Source organism: Mustelus asterias, unplaced genomic scaffold (genome assembly GCF_964213995.1).
Source record: "Mustelus asterias unplaced genomic scaffold, sMusAst1.hap1.1 HAP1_SCAFFOLD_753, whole genome shotgun sequence".
Classification (NCBI taxonomy): domain Eukaryota; kingdom Metazoa; phylum Chordata; class Chondrichthyes; order Carcharhiniformes; family Triakidae; genus Mustelus; species Mustelus asterias.
In genome coordinates, this window is record NW_027590701.1 from 71,755 (window position 1) to 95,248 (window position 23,494).

Genomic DNA, 23,494 nt, shown 5'->3' on the forward strand with positions numbered 1-23,494 from the left:
AATGGGCTGATGCTCTTTGAGCCTGGGAGAGCACATTTCCACTGAAATGATCCACAAAAGCTGATGAAGGACATTTATTTTTCTGGGATAGTAAATAGTGTTTTTCCGACCACTACAGGTAGATCAAAAATAAATACAGAAAGAACTGGAAAAACGCAGCAGGTCTGGCAGCATCTGTGGAGAGAGAAACAGAGTTAATGTTTCACGTCCAATGAAACTCTACTTCAGAACTAAAGAGAGGGAGAAATGTGATGGGTTTGATGCTGGTGAGAAAGGGGGGAGGGTCAGGTAGAACAAAAGGGAAAGTCAGGGATTGGTTAGAGGGTGGGTGAGATTAAATGACAAAAATATCCCGGAACCCAAGGCAAAGGGAGAGGTAATGGTTGTGGTAAAGAAACAAAGCATTGGCCCAGAGTAAGTGTTATTGGCAGAATAAAGGACAGCTCTGTCTGGAAGCAAAAAACATGAAAACAAGGTGTAGACTGGCACTCGGCAAAAAACAACAAATCAAAATGGAGGAGAGAGTTCAGGGTGTGAAGTTGTTGAACTCAATGTTGAGTCCAGAAGGCTGTAAAGTGCCTCATCGGAAGATGAGGGGCTGTTTGTCCAGCTTGTGTTGGGCTTCTCCGGAACATTGCAGCAGGCCGAGGACAGAAATGTGAGCGTGAGAGCAAGGTGGTGAATTCTAATGGCAAGCAAGCGGAAGGTCAGGGTCATGCTTGTGGACTGAGCGGAGGTGTTCCACAAAGAGGGCAGGGAACAGGCTACAGATGAATTCAAGAGAAACCATTTGTGTCCAGAACATTGTGAAGATCCTTTTACTCTGGTTGTCTTTGATCCTCAAGTCATTTTCTGTTTGTTTTAACCATGTTCTGTTTCATTAATAGACTTTTATCAGTAAAAATATTTGATTTTTCTGGACTTTTCCTGATGAGATTGATGCACTTTAGGGAAAGTGGGTGAGAGGTGTGGGCAGGTTCTTTAACAGAAAGTGAGTCCCTCTAAGGTAATTGGCAAAGGAGCCAGAGGGGGAGATGAGATTTTATTTTTTGACACAGTGAGTTGTTCTGATCTGCCTGAAAGCAGATTCAATAGTTTACCTCCAAAGGGTAAAGACTTGAGTGGGAAGAATTTGGGGAAAAAACAGTGCAGTTGGATGAATCAGAGAGTTCTTTCAAAGAGATAACAGGAGGACGATGGGCTGAATGGAGTCCTCCTGTAGCCTGTCAATCTCATCCTCCAGCTTTTGTGCGTGTTAAAAGGGGCAGATTTCATTGCAGCCTCTTCCCTGTATATGTATTTAAAGAGACGAGTTTCTCTTTAGCTCTGAGTGACCGATATAACAATTGGTTGGAGGCCCATTTCTCACTCAGTCCTCCAGCACCTTCCTGTCTCTCGATTACTGCAACATACATTGCAGTTTTCCAACTGGGGCGCAGGCCTCATTATTCTCAGCTAAATTCAGCCCTCAGCTCCGTCGCCTGGCTGTCATTGACACAAGCAATAGAGAGACAGAAAGGTGCCCCAGGCTCAAATGGGAAGTCAAAACACAGGGCTTTGAATGAATTATTAGGATCTCTGTAATGATCAATAATTTAAAGAAATGAATTCTAAACTCAATGAGTAAATCAAAGAATCACATGACAAAACTTCAAGTTTTATGACTTCTCCTCCAACAAACTGGAAGCAACAATGACTAAACACTTTTTTGTCGGGAACATAACCCTTAAACTGTAAAATTGAACTTTGCCCTTTTACTCTTAACACCATCAAATGTCCCACTCAATGGGGATATTTTATTCCATCTTGGAATGTTGACACTCAATTCTCCAAGAATGAGTCCAAGGTGATTTTTCACTCCCCAAGAGTTTATTTCCATTGTTTTCCTTTTCCAATCTGGCAACCTTTAATCCCAGAGCTGTCCTTCACAGTGATGGTTCTCCTGGACATTTTCCCACTAACACAAGCAAGGTGAATCTTCCAGCCTTGTTTCACAATTCTCAGAAATTTGTGACCAACATTCGACATTGGAGCAGAAGTTGGCCATTTGGCCCTTTGAGTCTGCTCCACCATTTATTTAGATCATGGCTGATCTGTTTGTGTTGTGTTGTGGGAAATTTACCACTTCGGAGTCAGACTTGGAGGTTCAACAAAACAGTTTTATTTCGGACAAAGCTTTGGGAGAAAGCACTGGTACTCCGCAGTACTTGGCAGCGACCTTCTCAACTACACAATGGTAGTTGACCATCTTTATATCTTTTAGACAATAGATAGTACGGACATTAGCCGTTAATACATCGTTACAAGTTGAGTAGGCAGATACGGACATCAACAGTTAACACATCGTTACAAGCAGACAGGTACGGACATGGACAGTTAACACATCATTATACATAGAATGGATACATTTATGCAGTTATGTCCTCTATCAATGACTGGTTTCGACATATACATTTATGTATTTATGTCTCCATCGGTGGCTGATCTCGTTATATTTATGCATTTATGTCCCCATCAGTGGCGGATCTTATTATCAAACTCATTGTTCTGGGTCTGCTCTTATCTCAAGTCTTAAAGTGCTCCAGGTCTGACCAGCTTCCTGCAGCAATTCAGATACTGCAGGTTTTAACTCTTTGTGTAACTGTCTGTGCCCAAAGCCAGTGCCTTTTAATGTCCCTTCCCAGAGTCCATTTTGTGTGCCAGGTAACCATTTTGTGTCCATCATTTTAATTTCACCATAACAGTTGCGTTCCACATTCTTGTTCCACACCCGATATTTTAGATTCCCTTATCCAACAACAGTTGGTATAAAGGCAAAATTCTGCTGTTGTTGGAATGTGAAACAAAAACAGAAAATGCTGGACAATCTCAACAAGTCTGACATCATCTGTAAAGAGAGAATAGAGACAGCATTTTGAGTCAGGATGACTCTTTGTCAGAGGTGAAGACAAGGAAAATCGGACAAACTTTATCCTGTGAGGGTCAAGAATTGGGAAGCAATCTATTAAACCTCCTCTGAACCACCCTCAATGCATTTGTATCATTTCATAAATAGGAGACAAAGCTGCACCGAGTGTTCAAGATGCAGTCTCAGAAACGCCCTGTATAACTGAAGCAGAACATCTTTACTCCGATGTTCAATTTCTCTCGTAATAAAGGATAACATTCCATTTGTCAGAACTTTGATTTATTTGAACTAAGATTTATGGGGGTTCTCTTGTTTACAATAACCTCCCTAATCGTAAATCACACCAGGTTCCAGTGTCTCAACCATATGGCAAGAAAGAATGGTGAATTCAGAAAGTTTATTAATCATTAAAAATGTAACAAGTCAGAACGATAAAAGGCAAAGTATCGATTAACAGTTAATCGAGAAAGTTTAACTTTAACAATTGAACAGACTTCTCTCCATCCCTCTCAGACCAGGACATGAAGTGACGGCTCCAAAAACGTGGATAACTTGTGAAACCAACAGCTCTCCACACCTCTCTGTAAACATCTCTCCCTCCACCTCTCTCTACCAAATTGCCTTCTCAAGATCACTTTTTTATACTTTAAAAATGCCGAAAGTCCATCTTAGCCAATTCCCATAAATCTTCAATTATAAACTAAAATAGACACGAGTTTTCAGATGATTTGAAAAGAAATGAACTGTCTGCTGAAAAGAACATAAGAAATAGGAGCAGGAGTAGGCCATCTAGCCCCTCGAGCCTGCCCCGCCACTCAACAAGATCATGGCTGATCTGACGTGGATCAGTACCACTTACCCGCCTGATCCCCATAACCCTTAATTCCCTTACCGATCAGGAATCCATCCATCCGCGCTTTAAACATATTCAGCGAGGTAGCCTCCACCACCTCAGTGGGCAGAGAATTCCAGAGATTCACCACCCTCTGGGAGAAGAAGTTCCTCCTCAACTCTGTCTTAAACCGACCCCCCTTTATTTTGAAGCTGTGTCCTCTAGTTTTAACTTCCTTACTAAGTGGAAAGAATCTCTCCGCCTCCACCCTATCCAGCCCCCGCATTATCTTATAAGTCTCCATAAGATCCCCCCTCATCCTTCTAAACTCCAACGAGTACAAACCCAATCTCCTCAGCCTCTCCTCATAATCCAAACCCCTCATCTCCGGTATCAACCTGGTGAACCTTCTCTGCACTCCCTCCAATGCCAATATATCCTTCCTCATATAAGGGGACCAATACTGCACACAGTATTCCAGCTGCGGCCTCACCAATGCCCTGTACAGGTGCATCAAGACATCCCTGCTTTTATATTCTATCCCCCTCGCAATATAGGCCAACATCCCATTTGCCTTCTTGATCACCTGTTGTACCTGCAGACTGGGCTTTTGCGTCTCATGCACAAGGACCCCCAGGTCCCTTTGCACGGTAGCATGTTTTAATTTGTTTCCATTGAGATAGTAATCCCATTTGTTATTATTTCCTCCAAAGTGTATAACCTCGCATTTCTCAACGTTATACTCCATTTGCCATATCCTCGCCCACTCACTCAGCCTGTCCAAATCTCTCTGCAGATCTTCTCCGTCCTCCACACGATTCACTTTTCCACTTATCTTTGTGTTAACTTTTCTACAGAACCTAAAGGGATGGGGAGTGAGCAGAAAGAAATTGGCCCACAATAATACCACTTTATACAAGTATAAAAATCAAAACAAACTCCATTGTAAACTTCAGCTCTTAATTTTTTTGTTATATTCCACAACCTAATTATTTTTATTTGATCAGTTTTGTTAGGGATGGGTAACTTCTGTTCTTTATAAACTGGTTCACTCATTTTGTTTATTCTACATGGGCTCAGAGAATCAGAACCCAGACTTTATCATCCTTATCCTTTTTCTCCCTTTGCCACCACTCCCTCTGTTTTGCGGGAGGGTCGTGGGGATTCCAATCAGAACTAATCATTTTATCATAAAAGTAAAATACTGCGGATGCTGGAATCTGAAACAAAAACAGAAAATGCTGGAAAATGTCAGCAGGTCTGACAGCTTCTGTGGGGACAGAATAGAGCCAATGTTTCAGGTATGGATGACCCTTCATAAGAGCTGTTATGAAATGTCTTCCAGACTCGAAATGTTGGCTCTATTCTCTAATAATTTTATCGATAAGTTTCTTGTTCTTAGTTTCCAAATAGCAGGTAAGAGACCTGTCCGGTCCCCACTCAAGTTCTGATTTTTTCACTGGCCATGCTTGGGTCAGTTTATAACCATTAGAATCTACTCAGAGGTCTGCTTTTCAGTCCAGTGCTATTTGGAGTATACCGTTACTTCACCGACTAACGGGTCACATGTCCCTCACAGTTCTTATCACAAATTTGGGATAAAATAATTTAAACAATGCCTGAGAACGATTTTTAACTTCTTAACCAACTATCTGCCACTGTTTGTTGATTCGTCAGACCTCCTCTTCACAGATTCGGGTATCTCAGCCACTGAACACCAGCCGGTCCTGGAATAAGATTCATTCTAACTCATTCTGAGTAAATATTCTCACCAGGTCCTCTGTTGGGGCCCTGCTAAGCAGCTTTAATGGTCCGTGATTGCAGAAACTGAGCAGTCACAGGAATGTGGTCAAGATAGTCCAGTCCCATAATGCCTCACATTCAATCTGCAGTCCTTCAATTATAACAGAATATGTGGCTGTATGTAGCTGCCTCGGCCATGGTCAACCCCAACACTGCCTTCTTGAACTGCTACAATGCCTGAGGTGTACGTACACCCACAGTGCTGTTAGGGAGGGATTTCCAGCTACACATTCCAGACTTTCACTGGACTGTAGGTGGATACCAGGTTGACATATTCCATTCAACCACTCCCAAGGTGAGTTATTCCAATTCCTTTATTGTCCAGGACCAGATATTCACAATATCTTTAAAACAGGAATTAAACATTCCCATTTGGTTTCAGGTCTTAACATATTCTGTTAGTTTGTTCTTTATTGTTAATGTCAGGCTGGGGTTGTTCCTCTTGGAGCAAAGGAGGTTGAGGGGAGATTTGATAGAGGTGGACAAGATTCTGGCAGGTGCAGATAAGGTGGACAAAGAAAAGCTGTTCCCATTAGCTGATGGGACATGGACGAGGGGGACACAGATTTAAAGTTTCAGGTCAGAGATGTAGGGAGGGATGTGAGGAAGAATATTTTGATGCAGCGAATGGTAATGACCTGGAACTCGCTGCCTACAAGGGTGGAGGAAATGGAGACAATAAACAATTACAAAGGAAATTGGATGGGCATCTGGGGGAGTTTCAAACAGAAATGCTGACTAAATATCTCTGAATTTCCTAACACCGTGTCACTCTGTGATCCTTGTGAAATTTAAAACAAGGTATTCGCAACAAGACTCAAAGAACATCAGCTCACTGGAGGCAAAGTTGTGAGACCGGCCAGTCCAGCAGAAAGAAACCCTCCGACCCTCCCCATTGACTAACTGTGAGAATGAACAAAATGCAGTCCTGGATGTAATTGAGAGCAGAAACAATAACAGCAGAATCCAACCCCTGTGAACTTGTTGGTGCCTCAGCAGCTGTGATGAAATTCTGAACACTTTTTATACACTGAGCAGGTGGACAGTTTCTCCCCAGTGTAACTTCACTGATGTCTCAACAGGTGGGATAACTGAGTGAATTCCTTCCCACACTGAGAGCAGGTGAATGGTCTCTCCCCATGTGAATTTGCTGGTGTCTCTGCAGGTTGGACAACTGACTGAAACCCTTCCCACACTGAGAGCAAGTAAATGGCCTCTCCCCAGTATGAACTCGCTGGTGTCTCCGCAGGTGGGATGACTGAGTGAATCTCTTCCCACACTGAGAGCAGGTGAACGGCCTCTCTCCAGTGTGAACTCGCTGGTGTTTCTGCTGGGTGGATAACTGACTGAAACCCTTCCCACACTGAGAGCAGGTAAATGGCCTCTCCCCAGTGTGAACTCGCTGGTGTGTCCGCAGCTCGGATGACCGAGTGAATCTCTTCCCACACTGAGAGCAGGTGAATGGCCTCTCCCCAGTGTGAACTCGCTGGTGTGTCCGCAGGTCGGATGACCGAGTGAATCCCTTCCCACACTGAGAGCAGGTGAATGGCCTCTCCCCGGTGTGAACGTGCTGATGTGTCCGCAGGTCGGATGACCGAGTGAATCTCTTCCCACAACGAGAGCAGATGAATGGCCTCTCCCCAGTGTGAATTCGCATGTGTGTCCATAGATTGGATAACTGGTTGAATCCCTTCCTACACCGAGAGCAGATAAACAGCCTCTCCCCAGTGTGAATTCGCTGGTGTCTCTGCAAAGTGGATAACACAGTGAATCCCTTTCCACACTGAGAGCAGGTGAACGGTCTCTCTCCGGTGTGAACTCGCTTGTGTGACTGCAGGCTGGGCAACAGAGCGAATCCCTCCCCACACTGAGAGCAGATGAATGGCCTCTCCCCAGTGTGGCTGCGCCGATGAGCATCCAGCAGAGAGGGGGCTCTGTATCTCTTTCCACAGTCTGCACATTTCCATGGTTTCTCCATGGTGCAGGTGTCCTTGCCTCTCCCTTGGGTGGACAATCAGTTGAAGCCTCACACAGAACACGGGTACAGTCTCTCCCTGCTGTGAATGGTGATATTTATTCAGGCTGTGTAACTGGTTAAAGCTCTTTAGTCAGTGCTCTGGAACACTCTCACTCGGGTGTGGCAGTGTGTTGCTGCTTTTCCATTCACTGATGGCCGAAGTATTTTCAAATCGAAGTGGAAGGTTTAATCTGAAGCTCAGTGGCCAACTTCCGCATTGAGACGTCACAATAGAGCGCTGCCTGAATCAGCCAATAGGAATTACTCGGCTCCGCAGTGACGTGTCGGGGTTCCATGGCGCAGGCCCGGCTCGCGGACCCGGGAGCCCCGCCCCCGCCCATTGTTCCCCTCCCCCTGCACCTCCTCCAGCCACGGTTTCCAGGCAACCGGCTGGCGGCTCCGGCCAGAGCGAGAAGCCGCTCGGTGAGCTCCCCCTCCCCCCTCTCTCTCCTGCGGCTCCAAAAAGAGATCGAGAGCGACCGCTGGCGGCAGCCGCACTGCGCCTGCTCCGGACAGCTCAGCTCAGCAGCGCTCTCTGCGCCTGCTCCGGACAGCTGGGCTCAGCAGCGCTCTCTGCACCTGCTCCGGACAGCTGGGCTCAGCGCTCTCTGCGCCTGCGCGCTGGGCTGCCAGCTGAGGGAGTGGGGGAGCGGACTTTGCAAAATCACTTCCCATCATTTTCTTCCAAGTCCCGCAGTTTGATTTGAAACAGAACAGCTTCTGTTTGGAGCCTCACCACAGACTCAAACTTCACACACAGACTCAAACTTCACCACAGACTCAAACTTCACACACAGACTCAAACTTCACCACAGACTCAAACTTCACACACAGACTCAAACTTCACCACAGACTCAAACTTCACCACAGACTCAAACTTCACCACAGACTCAAACTTCACACACAGACTCAAACTTCACCACAGACTCAAACTTCACACACAGACTCCAACTTCATCCTCTGGACAACATCTGTGAGGAAAACACTTTCTTTCTCCCCCTGGGAAATACAGAGACAGAGAAATTCTCTGGAACTGGAATTAGAGCCAAATATACTGAGGGGGAAATGTTTGTGATTTTGTGGAACCTGTTTTTATTGTCTGAGCTTTTTAAAGTGTAATTTATCCTGTCTATTCAAATAGTGTTTCTTAATGCATGATCAGTGATGTTAATTTTAGATTAATTTTTAAAGTAAATTTTAAAAAAAATGAAACATTGTCTTTCAGTTTATTCCATTGGGATTTGTGGGAATGTGTTTATTATAAGGTGATCATGAGGATCGTAACAACATTGATATGTCTGGTGTTGGTGCATATGATGTAGAGATGCCGGTGTTGGACTGGGGTAAACACAGTAAGAAGTCTCACAACACCTGGTTAAAGTCCAACAGGTTTATTTGGAATCACGAGCTTTCAGCGTGCTGCTCCTTCTCACCTGATGAAGGGGCAGTTCTCTGAAAGCTTGTGATTCCTAATAAACCTGTTGGACTTTAACCTGGTGTTGTGATACTTCTTACTATATGGTGCATATTAGGTATATTATTTATGGATTTGTATTACAGTTGTTGTTTAATTCCAGAATAGTATTGTAACTACACTGTATATTTTCCAGTCAAAGAGTCAGCAGAGCACAAGATAAATCAATTCAGCAGCTTGAGTCCGTGCCAAGTCTCTGTCGGGGAATCCACTCAGTGTCATTTTTCCTCGATATCCCTGTTCCCCAGTACGTTTAATTCCTTCAAGTGCCCGACCAATTTTATTTTGAAATCACTGGTCGTCTCCACTTCCACCACTCTCATCATCAGTGAGTTCCAGAACATGATTGCTTGCTCCCCAAGTCAAGTTCTTCCGCACCCATCTGTATCTCTAATCATGTAATAGAGTTCTGAATATTGCATACATTTTTAGTTCACTAAATATGCAATTTTTTTATATGCTTAGACACAAGCCCGTGTGAAGATTTCAGGAATATGTGTCCTGTACATGAAACAGTCAGCACGGATCTGTCGATTAGGATGAATCAGCACCCTCAGGACAATGTCTATTTCAGGTCCAGCAAAGTGAGAATGGAGGGAGAGTGTTTGGGATGGAGATTTACACATTTTCAAGAATGAGAGGAAAGAATGATCCACAGAAACTAGAATTGTCTGTTCTGAGTTTTTATCCTGTACTGACAGCATTGATTTTTGTGAATTTCTTTCACAGGCTATTAGAAGGGGAGAATTTACAGACACAAATCTCAACAAACATGACGTTAGGATCTAACAGAGTCACCCAATTATTCAGGATCTGAATACCATCGGCATTTGAAACTAGAATGGGAAATGTTTGTCTGTCCCTTCAAACTGTTTAAACATCAGTGTGACTGGAAAATCACTGAGACACATTCACTCGAGTGAGAGTATTCCAGTGAACTGACTGTGGAAAGAGCTTCAACCAGTTACACAGCCTGGAAAAGATCGAAGGATTCACAGTGAGGAGAGACCATGTATGTGTTAACTGTGGGGTCAAACCTTCATCTGAACCTGGAGATGTACAAAGACACTCAGACCATAGAAATGTAGGCACTGTGGGAAGGGATTCAATTGCCCCTCGAAGCTGGAAACCCTTCGATGCAGCCACACTGTGGAGACACCGTTCACCTGCTCTGAGTTTGGAAGGGGATTTCGTGATTCATCCACCCGGAGGAATCACCAGCGACTTCACATCAGGGAGAGGCCATTCACCTGCTCTGAGTGTGGGAAGAAATTCAGCGATTCGTCTGCCCTGCTGACACACCAGCGGGTTCACAATGGGGAGAGACCATTCACCTGTTGTGTGTGTGGAAAGGGATTCACTCAGTCATCTGCCCTGCAGAACCACCAGCGATTTCACACGGGTGAGGGACTGTTCCCCTGCTCAGAGCGTGGGAAGGGATTCACTCACTCATCCCTCCCGCTGTCAAACCAACGCATTCACACTGGGCCGAGGCCATTTATCTGCTCCGAGTGTGGGAAGGGATTCACTCAATTATCTAGTCTGCTGAGACACAAAGGATTACACACTGGGGAAAGGCCATTCATCTGATGTGTGTGTGGGAAGTGACTCAGTGAATCATCCAGTCTGCTGGAATACTGAGGCACCTCCCCCAATAAGAAACCTGTTAAATGCTCTGACTGTGGGAGCTGCTTTAAAACCTGAGCCTGCCTCAGGGTCGACCAGCGCATTCACACTGAGGAGACCCCGTTCAGGCACTCTCACTGCAAAGAGGTTCAAAACATCATCTGACCTACTGAAACATCAGGGAATTCACACTGGGGAGAGACCCTGATCATTCCCACTCACTTTCAGCGATTTATCATAAAACCTACCAGATTGGAAGCTTCTGCCTGAAATTTTATTTTCCCTTCGTTTCCAAACTGAGACCATTCACCTGCTCAGTGTGTGGGAAAGGATTCACTTGTTCACCCAAACTGCTGACACACCGTGGCAGTCACACCGATTAGTGATCTTTTGGATGCTCTGACTGTGGCTGTTAATTATATCAATAAGTTAAGGTTAAGTTTATTCAGATGGAGGGCACTGATTAGATAGTTATAATGAGCAGGTAAAAAGTGGGACTCACTAATATAGCTTGGAGTCAGAGTTGAACCTGTAATGTTTGATTCTGTGAACAAATCTGTCCCAAATAAAGATTGACTCCACCCCAAGGCTGTCAGGATTATAACAAGGTAACAGAAAATGCTTGTCTAATGGTGAAGGTTGGAAACTAAAAGAAAGTATATTTCAGACGGAAGCTTCCAATCCCAGCAGCTTTTGTGAGAAATGACTGAAAGGCAGTGGGAATTGTCAGGGTCTGATTACCTGCTGATGCTCTCGGAGTCTGAACCATACAACCAGTGGAAGAATGAAGTGGCGATGTGGACACGGGTTACATCCCGATCAAGGAGGAAACAAGATCTGGCCTTGGCACTGTCACTTCCTAACACAAGGAAAATCAGCAACAAAGCATTTTCTGATCAGCCAAACTGCAAGTTGATAACTGCACTGGCACGGATGATTCATGTAAAGAATTCACTTCAGGTGGTTGGAGGGTAGAATCCCTGTCAATTGGTCTATGGGAGAAATCCCCAATTCCCCTCTGTGCCGGGCGATCGCCCTCCTGCTTTAAAGGGATACAATTAGTTCCATTTTCAGTCATCAATTATCTGATTGTTCCATGAAAAGAATTGCTCAAAGCAACAAATTATTGGAGATACCAGAAGAGGGTTTCTTCATGTGTAACATTTGGGTTGAAGAAGAAAAACCATCTTTTTCTTCAATTTGTTTTGAAACACTGTTTGTGTGAATTTTTGCGATCCCGGTCAGGACTGTTAACGTTTGCAGAGAAATTCGAACACCCAGTGATTAACTGAAAGAATTACATCACAAGATTCCACATTTTTAAACAAAAACAAACTTTACTGTATGTTTAAATAAAATTTAAAAAGACAACACTACAAATTGAATACTACACTCAATAAAGATTTATGATATAAACCGAGTTCTATTTTTTTACTTCACCCCAAGAGTTTCTTTATACTTAATGATAGCTTGAAGTTTCATTCACTTCTGGTCCTAGGACCATCCCAAAGGTATGTCAAAGCTCTCCACAATTCACTTTAATTCTCCCCAGTACACCAGATATTCTCCCCAGGCAGCGGGCGATCGAGGAGGCCGTCCATCCTGACTGTCTGCCCCTCTACTGCGGGTACATTCACAGCCAGGTGTCCCTGGAGAGGGAGCATGCGGTGTCCACGGGCGCGGTTGATGCCTTCCGTGCCCGCTGGGCACCGCAGGGGTTGGGGTGCGTTATCGACCCTGATAATCACATTTTAATTTGATGTTTTTAAGTTTCCTTTGTACTTTGATTTTTGTTCGGGCTGTTCCCCCTCCTTTTGGGGAGCTGCCCCTTTTACTTTGTCCTGACTTAATTTGAGTTTGTTTATTCGGTTTGACCTAAAAAGAGGCCAAGAGTTTATGGGAGTCCATCCATTATCTTTTCACTAAACAAGCCTCCAATTTTCCTTTAAGCTCTCAAACTGTGGACTCCTCAGTCTAAACATGGGCTTCACTGCATTCTTGCTGAGGCATTTAAATGTTGGAAACACCCCTGGTTTCCAACGGTCCTCTAGGCTTCTAGTCCCACAGCTGGTTCACAGCTCCTGGTCCCAGAACTGGTGGCTTCCAAGCTGACTGCAGACTGTCCGCTGGAACCAGGTCATTGATTGGAAAGGACTCAAAGGTTCCGGGGAAAAGGCAGGAGAATGGGATTGAGATTTATCAGTCATGATCGAATGACACAGCAGATTCGATGAGCCAAATAGCCTAATTCTGCTCCTATATCTTATGGTCTAATTCTAACCAAGGCTCCACCCTGAATCACATATCTCCATGGTAACAGAGACCAGGTGGAATATCTGACAGATATTTAGCTTCAAAACTAAACCTTTTTTCCTGAGGTTTGCATGAAGAATTAACCTAACAAAAACAGTACAATAATTGTCAGACCCAATGTCTCCAGCTAAAAGATCCAGCTGACTTTTTACAGTTCTTACTTCTCGAGTTTTGACTTCTTAAACCAACATGGGCCATGCTTTGTGACTGCGAATTCCCTGAGGGTGTTTTCATCAGATTCTCAACCCAGGTTTTCCATTTTTTAAAAGCAATTCTTGCAACTAATTCTTATTTCTAAAACATAGGAATTATGAAATTAGATTTTTGTAACAAAAACAGGAAGAAATGAAAATGTATCACCTTCATAATATCCCATTTAGAATATTACAATATACAACATGCTGTATATCTTAACAACAGCCATGATCTTATTGAATGGTGGAGCAGGCTCGAAGGGCCACATGGCCTCCTCCTGTTCCTAAATCCACTGTTTTCCTGTGTTGATCTATCTTATAACCTGCAATAGACACAATAATCCCTCCATTGTCTACTTCACATTCACAAGTCCAGCTTGGTAACAGCACACTGCTGGGTTCCATGTCCAGGAATCTCAGTCCACTGAAGATGGAAATTACTGCTTGCAGTCTTTTCTGACGGTTTTCTTCTTACAATAATTATAGTCCAAAGTTCCTCCTGCAAAAGGAGAGTCTTCATTGCTGTTCATTTGTGAATTTTCAAGTTCTATTTTGAAAACAGTCTGTACAGAGTTCACATTTTGAAATTTATTTTCTTCCATGTTTGTAGTTCCTCCATTGTTTAAATCCAGAGAGAATATTCCACTCAATTCCACATTGAAACTGTTTTCTTCTTGCTCAGTTATAGCTGATTCCTTTATTGTCCAGGACAATATATTCACAATATCTTTAAAACAGAAATTAAACATTCCCATTTGATTTTAGACAGGAACATATTCTGTTCATTTGTTCTTTATTGTCAATGTCAGGCTGGTGTTGTTCTCCTTGGAGCAAAGGAGGTTGAGGGGAGATTTGATAGAGGTGGACAAGATTCTGACAGGTTTAGATAAGGTGGACAAAGAAAAGCTGTTCCCATTAGCTGAAGGGACAAGGACGAGGGGGACACAGATTTCTTGTTTCGGGTCAGAGATGCAAGCGGGGAGGGGAGATGTGAGGAAGAATATTCTGATGCAGCGAATGGTAATGACCTGAAACTCGCTGCCTACGAGGGTGGAGGAAGTGGAGACAATAAACAATTACAAAGGAAATTGGATGGGCATTTGGGATGTTCCAAACAGAACGAAGAACAAAGAAAATTTTGTTTTCTCAAAGAAAACAAAAAAAAAACAAAAAAAAGAACAAAGAAAATCCATCAAGACATCATTTGACTGAGTTTGGCAGAAAGGGACCGACGCAGGGTTACATAGAACATAGAACATAGAAAGCCACAGCACAAACAGGCCCTTCGGCCCACAAGTTGCGCCGATCACATCCCCACCTCTAGGCCTATCTATAGCCCTCAATCCCATTAAATCCCATGTACTCATCCAGAAGTCTCTTAAAAGACCCCAACGAGTTTGCCTCCACCACCACCGACGTCAGCCGATTCCACTCACCCACCACCCTCTGAGTGAAAAACTTACCCCTGACATCTCCTCTGTACCTACCCCCCAGCACCTTAAACCTGTGTCCTCTCGTAGCAACCATTTCAGCCCTTGGAAATAGCCTCTGAGAGTCTACCCTATCCAGACCTCTCAACATCTTGTAAACCTCTATCAGGTCACCTCTCATCCTTCGTCTCTCCAGGGAGAAGAGACCAAGCTCCCTCAACCTATCCTCATAAGGCATGCCCCCCAATCCAGGCAACATCCTTGTAAATCTCCTCTGCACCCTTTCAATGGCTTCAACATCTTTCCTGTAATGAGGTGACCAGAACTGCGCGCAGTACTCCAAGTGGGGTCTAACCAGGGTCCTATAAAGCTGCAGCATTATCTCCCGACTCCTAAACTCAATCCCTCGATTAATGAAGGCCAGTACGCCGTACGCCTTCTTGACCGCATCCTCCACCTGTGAGGCCGATTTAAGAGTCCTATGGACCCGGACCCCAAGGTCCTTCTGATCCTCTACACTGCTAAGAATGGTACCCTTCATTTTATACTGCTGCTTCATCCCATTGGTTCTGCCAAAATGGATCACCACACACTTATCCGGGTTGAAGTCCATCTGCCACTTCTCCGCCCAGTCTTGCATTCTATCTATGTCTCGCTGCAACTTCTGACATCCCTCCAAACTATCCACAACACCACCTACCTTGGTGTCGTCAGCAAACTTACCAACCCATCCCTCCACTTCCTCATCCAGGTCATTTATGAAAATGACAAACAGCAAGGGTCCCAGAACAGATCCCTGGGGCACTCCACTGGTCACTGACCTCCACAGTAAGAAGTTTAACAACACCAGGTTAAAGTCCAACAGGTTTATTTGGTAGCAAATGACCTCCATGCAGAGAAAGACCCCTCCACAGCCACTCTCTGCCTTCTGCAGGCAAGCCAGTTCTGGATCCACAAGGCAACAGCCCCTTGGATCCCATGCCCTCTCACTTTCTCAAGAAGTCTTGCATGGGGGACCTTATCGAACGCCTTGCTGAAGTCCATATAGACCACATCCACCGCTCTTCCTTCGTCAATGTGTTTGGTCACATTTTCAAAGAACTCAACCAGGCTCGTAAGGCACGACCTGCCCTTGACAAAGCCGTGCTGACTACTTTTGATCATACTAAACTTCTCTAGATGATCATAAATCCTGTCTCTCAGGATCCTCTCCATCAACTTACCAACCACTGAGGTTAGACTCACCGGTCGGTAATTTCCCGGGCTGTCCCTGTTCCCTTTCTTGAATATAGGGACCACATCTGCAATCCTCCAATCCTCCAGAACCTCTCCTGTCTCCATCGACGATGCAAAGATCATCGCCAAAGGCTCCGCAATCTCCTCCCTCGCCTCCCACAGTAACCTGGGGTACATCCCATCCGGTCCCGGCGACTTACCAACCTTGATGCCATTCAATAGTTCCAACACATCCTCTTTCTTTATGTCCACATGCTCGATCCTTTCTGTCCACCGCAAACCAGCAGTACAACCACCCAGATCCCTTTCCACCGTGAATACCGAGGTAAAGTATTCATTAAGCAGCTCCGCCATTTCTAACGGTTCCGCACAAACTTTTCCCCCTTCACCTTTTAAGGGTTGGAGTCGGTGGGATTCGGGGGGGAACTCTCCACCGGTTGGGGATATACCAGGTACAGACGAGGATGGCTGTGGTTGTTGGAGGTCAGTCATCACTGCAAGGGTCACTGCAGGGTTCATCTAAAACTCTGCTGGCCATGTTTAAACTCACATTAAGTGTTGTTCCACTATCACCCTTGTGCACGATGATCCACCCAGTAAAGCAACAACTTAATATTAAAATTCTCATCCTTGGTTTCAAATCACTCCATGACCTTGCCTGTCCCAATATCTATAATCTCCTATAAGCCCCACAACCCTCAATATATTACACTGCTCTAATTCTGGTCTTTAGTTTGTCCCTGACCTTGCTTCACCAGTGCAAGCTCTACCTTCAGTTGCTTAGGCTCCAACCTCTGGAATACCATCCCTACACGTCTCCAACTCTCCACCTCGCTTAACTCATTTAACACACCCCTTAAAATCTACCACTTTGACCAAACTTTTGGTCATCTAACCTAATATCTTCTTTGTGGCTCAATATCATACTTTATTTTACAAGCTCCTTGGATGTTTTATTATTTCAAGGCGCGATATAAATATATTTTGTTGTTCCTCATGTCTCCTGGGCCTCATCATTTTCAGCTGCTTCATTAATTACCGTCTCCCCACCGTAGGGTCGGAAACGGGGATGTTCACTGATGATTGCAGTGTATATTACCATTCACAACTCTGAATACTGAAGCTGCCCGCATGCAGCGCAGGACCAGGACAACATTCAGGTTAGAGCTGATTGTCAATTCATACTGACACCACATAATTATCAGGAAATATCTATTTCCAGCAAGAAAATCTAACCATCTTCCCTTGATATTCAATGGCATTACCATCAGTGAATGTCCCACCAGCAATAACTTTGGGGTTACCATTGACCAGTCATTTAAATACTGTGGTTACAAGAGCAGATCAGAGGTTGGGAGTTTTGTGGCAGGTTACTCACTTAATGACTCCCCAAAGGCTTGCCATGATTCACAAGGTATAAATCAGGAGTAAGGTGGAATATTCCCTACCTGGATGAGTGTATCTGCAACAATTTTGTAGATCCTATCCAGGACAAAGTAGCCCGCCTGATCAGCATCTCAAATACCACCTTAAACATTCACTCTCCACCATTAGCCCACAATGGTGGCAGTGCATCCCACATATTAGATGCACTGCAAGAAATCACCAAGGCTGTTTTCACAGCATGTTTGAAGTCGGAAAATATACCTCTATAGGCTGGTATGAGTCAAAATACAGTCATGCTTTATTCTCATAAGCTTATGGGAGAACTTGACCCCTTGAAAGCGGAAGCCAAAGTTCTCTCTGAACACAAGAAGCATGGATATTTATACATCAGGGTTCCCAATACAAGTCATGAAGCAAAGTCCAGTTAACAGTCCTTGATCATAAATTATAGTTCCTTTAACAGCTTCTGATAGTCTCTGGATCATGGTTAGAGACCATCTGGTATCCTTGGGTCATAAAGCACAATTCTCCTGGTAGTCGAAGCCAAGGTGTCACCTCTGGTCCCCTGCTCTTCCCGCAGCGTTTCCTTTGAAGTGACTGAGTGACTGAGTGCAACTGTCCCAGTGGGAGTCCTCCTTCAAATGGCCATTCTCACACTCTACCATTTGCTTCCTTTGTTTAAATCATACACAAGCCTACGAGAAAGAAAGACTTATCCCCTAACATCTATATTTAACTGTCTGTTTTATCAGAATGATATAAACAAGCAAGGGAACCATGAACAAATAGCTTATACTAAAAGTAAAAGCTGAAAGACATGAACAAATGGCTTATATTACTACCAGGAGCAATATAAACAAAAAGGAGGCTCGCCACAAGGAAGGGCTATGTTTGTGATACATTCCAGGTACAAAGTTCAACCTTTTAGGCACAAAATACATTGAGTACAAAAAACATTAACCCTTTCCCTTCTTCAATGTTCCAAACCCTAACTTCTACCACTTGAAAAACAAGTGCAGCCAGCGTATGGGAATGCCACCATCTGTAAATTGTACTCCACATCACACACCATTCTGACTTGAAAATCAATCACCATTCCTTCTCTGTCACTGCATCAAATTCCTGGAACTCCCTAACAGCGTTGTGGGTATACCTACACCAGATGGATTGCAGCAATTCAAGAAAGTGGCTCATTTTCTTTACAAGAGCAATCAGTGATGCGCAATGAATGTTGGCCTTGCCAGTCACATTCACATCCCCTGAAAGAATAAAACAAAATCCTCATCCCTGGTATCATTCTCAGCCATGAGTACTGCAGTTATCAATGAACAGCTCCGCTTTCGACTTTATGATGGGGGGAGGGTCATTGGTGGAGCAATGTCAAGACGCATCTTAAAGTCACTATCGTATCTGCTTCCACTACCTTCCCCGGCAACGAGTTCCAGGCACCCACCACCCTCAGTGTAAAAAACCTGCCTCGTACATCTCCTTTAAACCTTGCCCCTCACACCTTAAACCTATGCCCCTGGTAATTGACTCTTCCACCCTGGGAAAAAGCTTCAGATTATCCACTCTGTCCATGCCCCTCATAATCTTGTAGACTTCTATCAGGTTGCCCTCCTCAACCTCCGTTGTTCCAGTGAGAACAAACCACGTTTCTCCAACTTCTCCTCATAGCTAATGCCCTCCACACCAGGCAACATCCTGGTAAATATTTTCCGTACCCTCTCCAAAGCCTCCACATCCTTCTGGTAGTGTGGTGACCAGAATTGAACACTAGATTCCAAGTGCGGTTTAACTCAGGTTCTATAAAGCTGCAACATGACTTGCCAATTTTTAAACTCAATGCCCCGGCCGATGAAGGCAAGCATGCCGTATGCCTTCTTGACTATCTTCCCCACCTGCATTGCCACTTTCAATGACCTGTGTACCTGTACACCCAGATCCCTCTGCCTATCAATACTCTGAAGGGTTCTGCCATTTACTGTATATTTCCCATCTGTATTAGACCTTCCAAAATGCATTACCTCACATTTATCCAGATTAAACTTCATCTGCCATCTCTTCGCCCAAGTCTCCAACTGATCTATATCCTGCTGTATCCTCTGCCGGTCCCCATCGCTATCCGCAATTCCACCAACCTTTGTGCCGTCCACAAACTTACCAATCAAACCAGTTACATTTTCCTCCAAATCATTTATATATATTACAAACATCAAAAGTCCCAGCACTGATCGCTGAGGAATGTCACTTGTCACAGCCCTCCATTCAGAAATGTACCTTTGCACTGCCAACCTCTGTTTTCTTCTGACTAAATATCTCGAAACTTCCTCACACCCTGTCACTCTGTGATCCTTGTGACATTTGAAACCAGGTATTCACAAAAAGACTCAAAGAGCATCAGCCCACTGGAGGCTGAGACCAGCCAGTCCAGCACAAAGAAACCCTCTGACCCTTCCCATTGACCAACTGTGAGAATGAACAAAATACAGTCCTGGATGCAACTGAGAGCAGAAACAATAACAGCAGAATCCTACCCCGGGAATCACTCGTGAACTTGTTGATGTCTCAGCAGCTGGGATGAAACTCTGAATCCCTTCCCACACTGAGAGCAGGTGAACGGCCTCTCCCCAGTGTGAACTCGCTGGTGTATCCTCAGGTGGGATGACCGAATGAATCCCTTCCCACACTGAGAGCAGGTGAACGGTCTCTCCCCAGTGTGAACTCGCTGGTGTCTCTGCAGGTGGGATGATCGAGTGAATCCCTCCCCACATTGAGAGCAGGTAAATGGTCTCTCCCCAGTGTGAACTCGCTGGTGTGACTGCAGGTTGGATGACCAAGTGAATCCCTCCCCACACTGAGAGCAGGTGAATGGCCTCTCCCCAGTGTGAACTCGCTGGTGTGTCTGCAGGCTGGATAACTGAGTGAATCCCTTCCCACACTGAGAGCAGATGAACGGCCTCTCCCCAGTGTGAACTCGCTGGTGTCTCTGCAGACTGGATAACTGAGTGAATCCCTTCCCACACTGAGAGCAGGTGAATGGCCTCTCCCCAGTGTGAACTCGCTGGTGTGTCCGCAGGTGGGATAACCGAGTAAATCCCTTCCCACACTGAGAGCAGGTGAATGGCCTCTCCCCAGTGTGAACTCGCTGGTGTGTCCGTAAGCTGGATAACTGATTAAATCCCTTCTCACACTGAGAGCAGGTGAATGGCCTCTCCCCAGTGTGGCTGCGCCGATGAACTTCCAGCTCTGATGGGGCTCTGTATCCCTTCCCACAGTCCACACATTTCCATGGTTTCTCCATGATGCAGGTGTCCTTGCCTCTCTCTTGGGTGGACAATTAGTTGAAACTTCGTCCACACACAGAACAAGATTACAGTCTCGACCCGCTGTGAATGGTGTGATATTTATTCAGACTGTGTAACTGGTTAAAGCTCTTTAGTCAGTGCATTGGAACACTCTCACTCAAGTGTGGCAGAGTGTTGATGCTTTTTCACTCACACTGACATGTCAAATCTTTTCAAATCGACAGACTGGACAATCATTTCTCCTCCTGGATTCAAAGTTCGATGATATTGAGGTCCCAAGGGATATGACTCTGTCACGTCTAGACGTGATGTTTGAGATTTCAGCCTGTGATTCCTCTTTCAAGATCCTGTAAAATGAGTTTCCAAAAGTCATCAGTGTCAGTGCAGGATAGAAATTCAGAACAGACAATTTCTATGGAACATTCTTTCCTCTCTCATTCCCCAAAAGCTGTAAATCTCCATCCCACACACTCTCTCCCCATTCTCAACAGGTCTGGCAGCATCTGTATGGAGAGAAAAGAACTGATGTTTCAGAGCTTTGACAAAGGGTCATCTAGACAAGAAACATCAGCTCTTTTCTCTCCTTACAGATGCTGCCAGACCTGCTGAGATTTTCCAGCATTTTCCCTCCTGGTTTCAGATTCCAGCATCCGCAGTAATTTGCTTTTATAAGGCTGCAGATACCTCCTCCCAAGTAACATGCGTGTGCCCAAGACATCACCACTTGTTTCCCTTATTTCTTTAGCACCCATGGTGCTCTCCACAGTAAACACAGAGAAGTATTCATTAAAAATCTCACCCATCTCCTGTGGCTCCACACACAGATGGCCATACTGATTTTTAAGGGGATCTATTCTCTCTCTAGCCACCCTTTTACTCTTAATATAGCTCTCAAACCTCTTGGAATTTTCTTTAATCTTACCTGCCAGATCCATATCAGACCCTCTTTTTGTCCTCCTGATCTCCCTCTTCAGTATTTTCTTACACTTTTTATAGTCAGAGTGATTCATTTGTCCCCGATTGTCTAAACCCAATGTATGCTTCCTTCTTTTACCTGACCAGAGCCTCAATGTCCCTTGTCTGCCAGAGATCCCTAAATTTACCATTCTTTCCCTGCATCGTAACAGGAATATACTGCCCCTGGACTATTGATGTCACACTTTTAAAACCTCCCATTTGCCAGTCATTCCTTTCCCTTCAAACAAACTCACCTAATCGACATCTGCTCGATCCTGCCTAATGCCCACAAAAGTGACCCTGCTCCAGTTTAGGGCCTTGACCTGTGGACCTGTCCTATCTTTTTCCAGAACGATTTTGAAACTATTGGTGCTCCCAATAGTGCTCCCTGACTGACACTTCAGTCACTTGCTCCACCTCATTTCTTAACTGTCTAATAGAAAGTGAGTCCAGGAATTGATAATGAAAAATAAGGAGCTGGGAGATGAATTGAACAAGTATTTTGCCTCGGTGTTCACAATAGAGGATACAGTTAAAACTCAGAAACAGCTGGAAATCAGAAAACAGAAGTGTGGGATGAACTCTGAAAAAGCACAATGACCAGGGAAGTGGTCCTCAGCAAACTGTTGGAGCTGTGGGCTGATGAGTCCTCGGGTCCTGCTGGGCTTCATTCTCGGGTCCTGCTGGGCTTCATTCTCGGGTCCTGCTGGGCTTCATTCTCGGGTCCTGCTGGGCTTCATTCCCGGGTCTTAACAGAGGGAGATAGTTGATGATGTTCAATTTTCTAAACCGTCTGTCGCCATTACCCGCACTGCGCATGCTTCAGGTCCCGCCCCTCATTCACTCCGATTGGTTGGAGGACCAGCCGCTCCCGCTCGGTCCTCCAGCCCCGCCCCATCTTCCTACTCATCCCAGGACACTAAGGGGCAATTTAGCATAGCCAATGCACCTAACTGGCATATCTTTGGACGATGGGAGGAAACCGGAGCATCTGGAGAAAACCCACGCAGACATGGGGAGAACGGGCAGACTCCACATGGACAGTGACCCAAGTTGGGAATCGAACCCAGGTCCCTGGAGCTGTGAGGCAGCAGTGCTAACCACTGTGCTGCCTACATTGCTGATGAGAATTTTAATTTACTGACTTAGGAATTAATTCTCGGGAATAGTCATTCTGAAAATGACCATTAAAATGTGTTTAATTTACCCACTTTGCCAGATTTCAGTTTGCATTTCAAAATTGAATTGAGAATGTCTGAGAGCAAATGGTAAAATGAGGTTTGAGACACCAGCTGCAATTATTTTCTGTGACTGATGATACCTTTGTGCCTGTGCAGGAGGTCATTCCCCTGCTGTTGTGGCACAATGAAATGGAGCTTTTCCTCGGAACAGGCCCATGTAAATGGTCATCGTGGTGTTTCATTGGTGAGCAGAGCACGTGTGCCCATTGTGGTAACAACAGAGTCAGTGGGGCTGCACGTCCCCTGACTTGGAAGGAAAATAATTGACTCCTTGATTGTACTCTCAATCTGCACATGGCCTGCAGGACTGAATCCAGCTGGAGGGAGAGGGAGCTGGGCTCAGAGTGGAGTTGGGGCAATGAGTTTGATTTCAGCTCAGGGACAAGAGAGAGTGTGTGGGATGGGGATTACAGCTCAAGATAAATGAGACAGAGAAATGTTTCGTGGAAACTGAAATTGTCTGTTCTGAAGCAGTTTTTAAAAACTCTGTGCAGGGAACTAGAAGAGGAAGATTCACAGACAGGAAACTCAAACTAAACTTCACATCAAAGTCTGACAGAGCCATTCGATTCAGCATGACCTAAATATGATTGCTTTTGACAGTGGAGGGATAAATCGTTCCCTGTTTTGTCAGTGGAAGAAAATTTCAAAATTCAATGTGACAGAAAAAGAACTGAGACACACACATACACCCAAGTGAGAGTGCTCCAGTGAACTGACTGTGGATAGAGCTTTAACCAGTTACATAGCCTGAAAAACATCACACCAT

The 23,494-nt window shown here is 44.8% G+C and overlaps 2 protein-coding genes across 2 annotated transcripts in view; one reads left to right on the plus strand and one right to left on the minus strand.

Moving 5' to 3' along the window:
- Window positions 1-23,494, minus strand: part of LOC144487356 (uncharacterized) — a 72,202-nt gene that overhangs the window by 38,688 nt on the left and 10,020 nt on the right. The window contains exons 2-3 of the mRNA XM_078205441.1: window positions 20,029-20,406; window positions 6,723-7,365 (exon numbers count right to left, since the gene is read on the minus strand). Coding sequence (XP_078061567.1) covers window positions 6,723-7,365; window positions 20,029-20,406 — 1,021 coding nt within the window. The remainder of the gene's footprint in view (window positions 1-6,722; window positions 7,366-20,028; window positions 20,407-23,494) is intronic.
- Window positions 1-23,494, plus strand: part of LOC144487357 (uncharacterized) — a 78,834-nt gene that overhangs the window by 982 nt on the left and 54,358 nt on the right. The gene's annotated exons all lie outside the window — the stretch shown is intronic.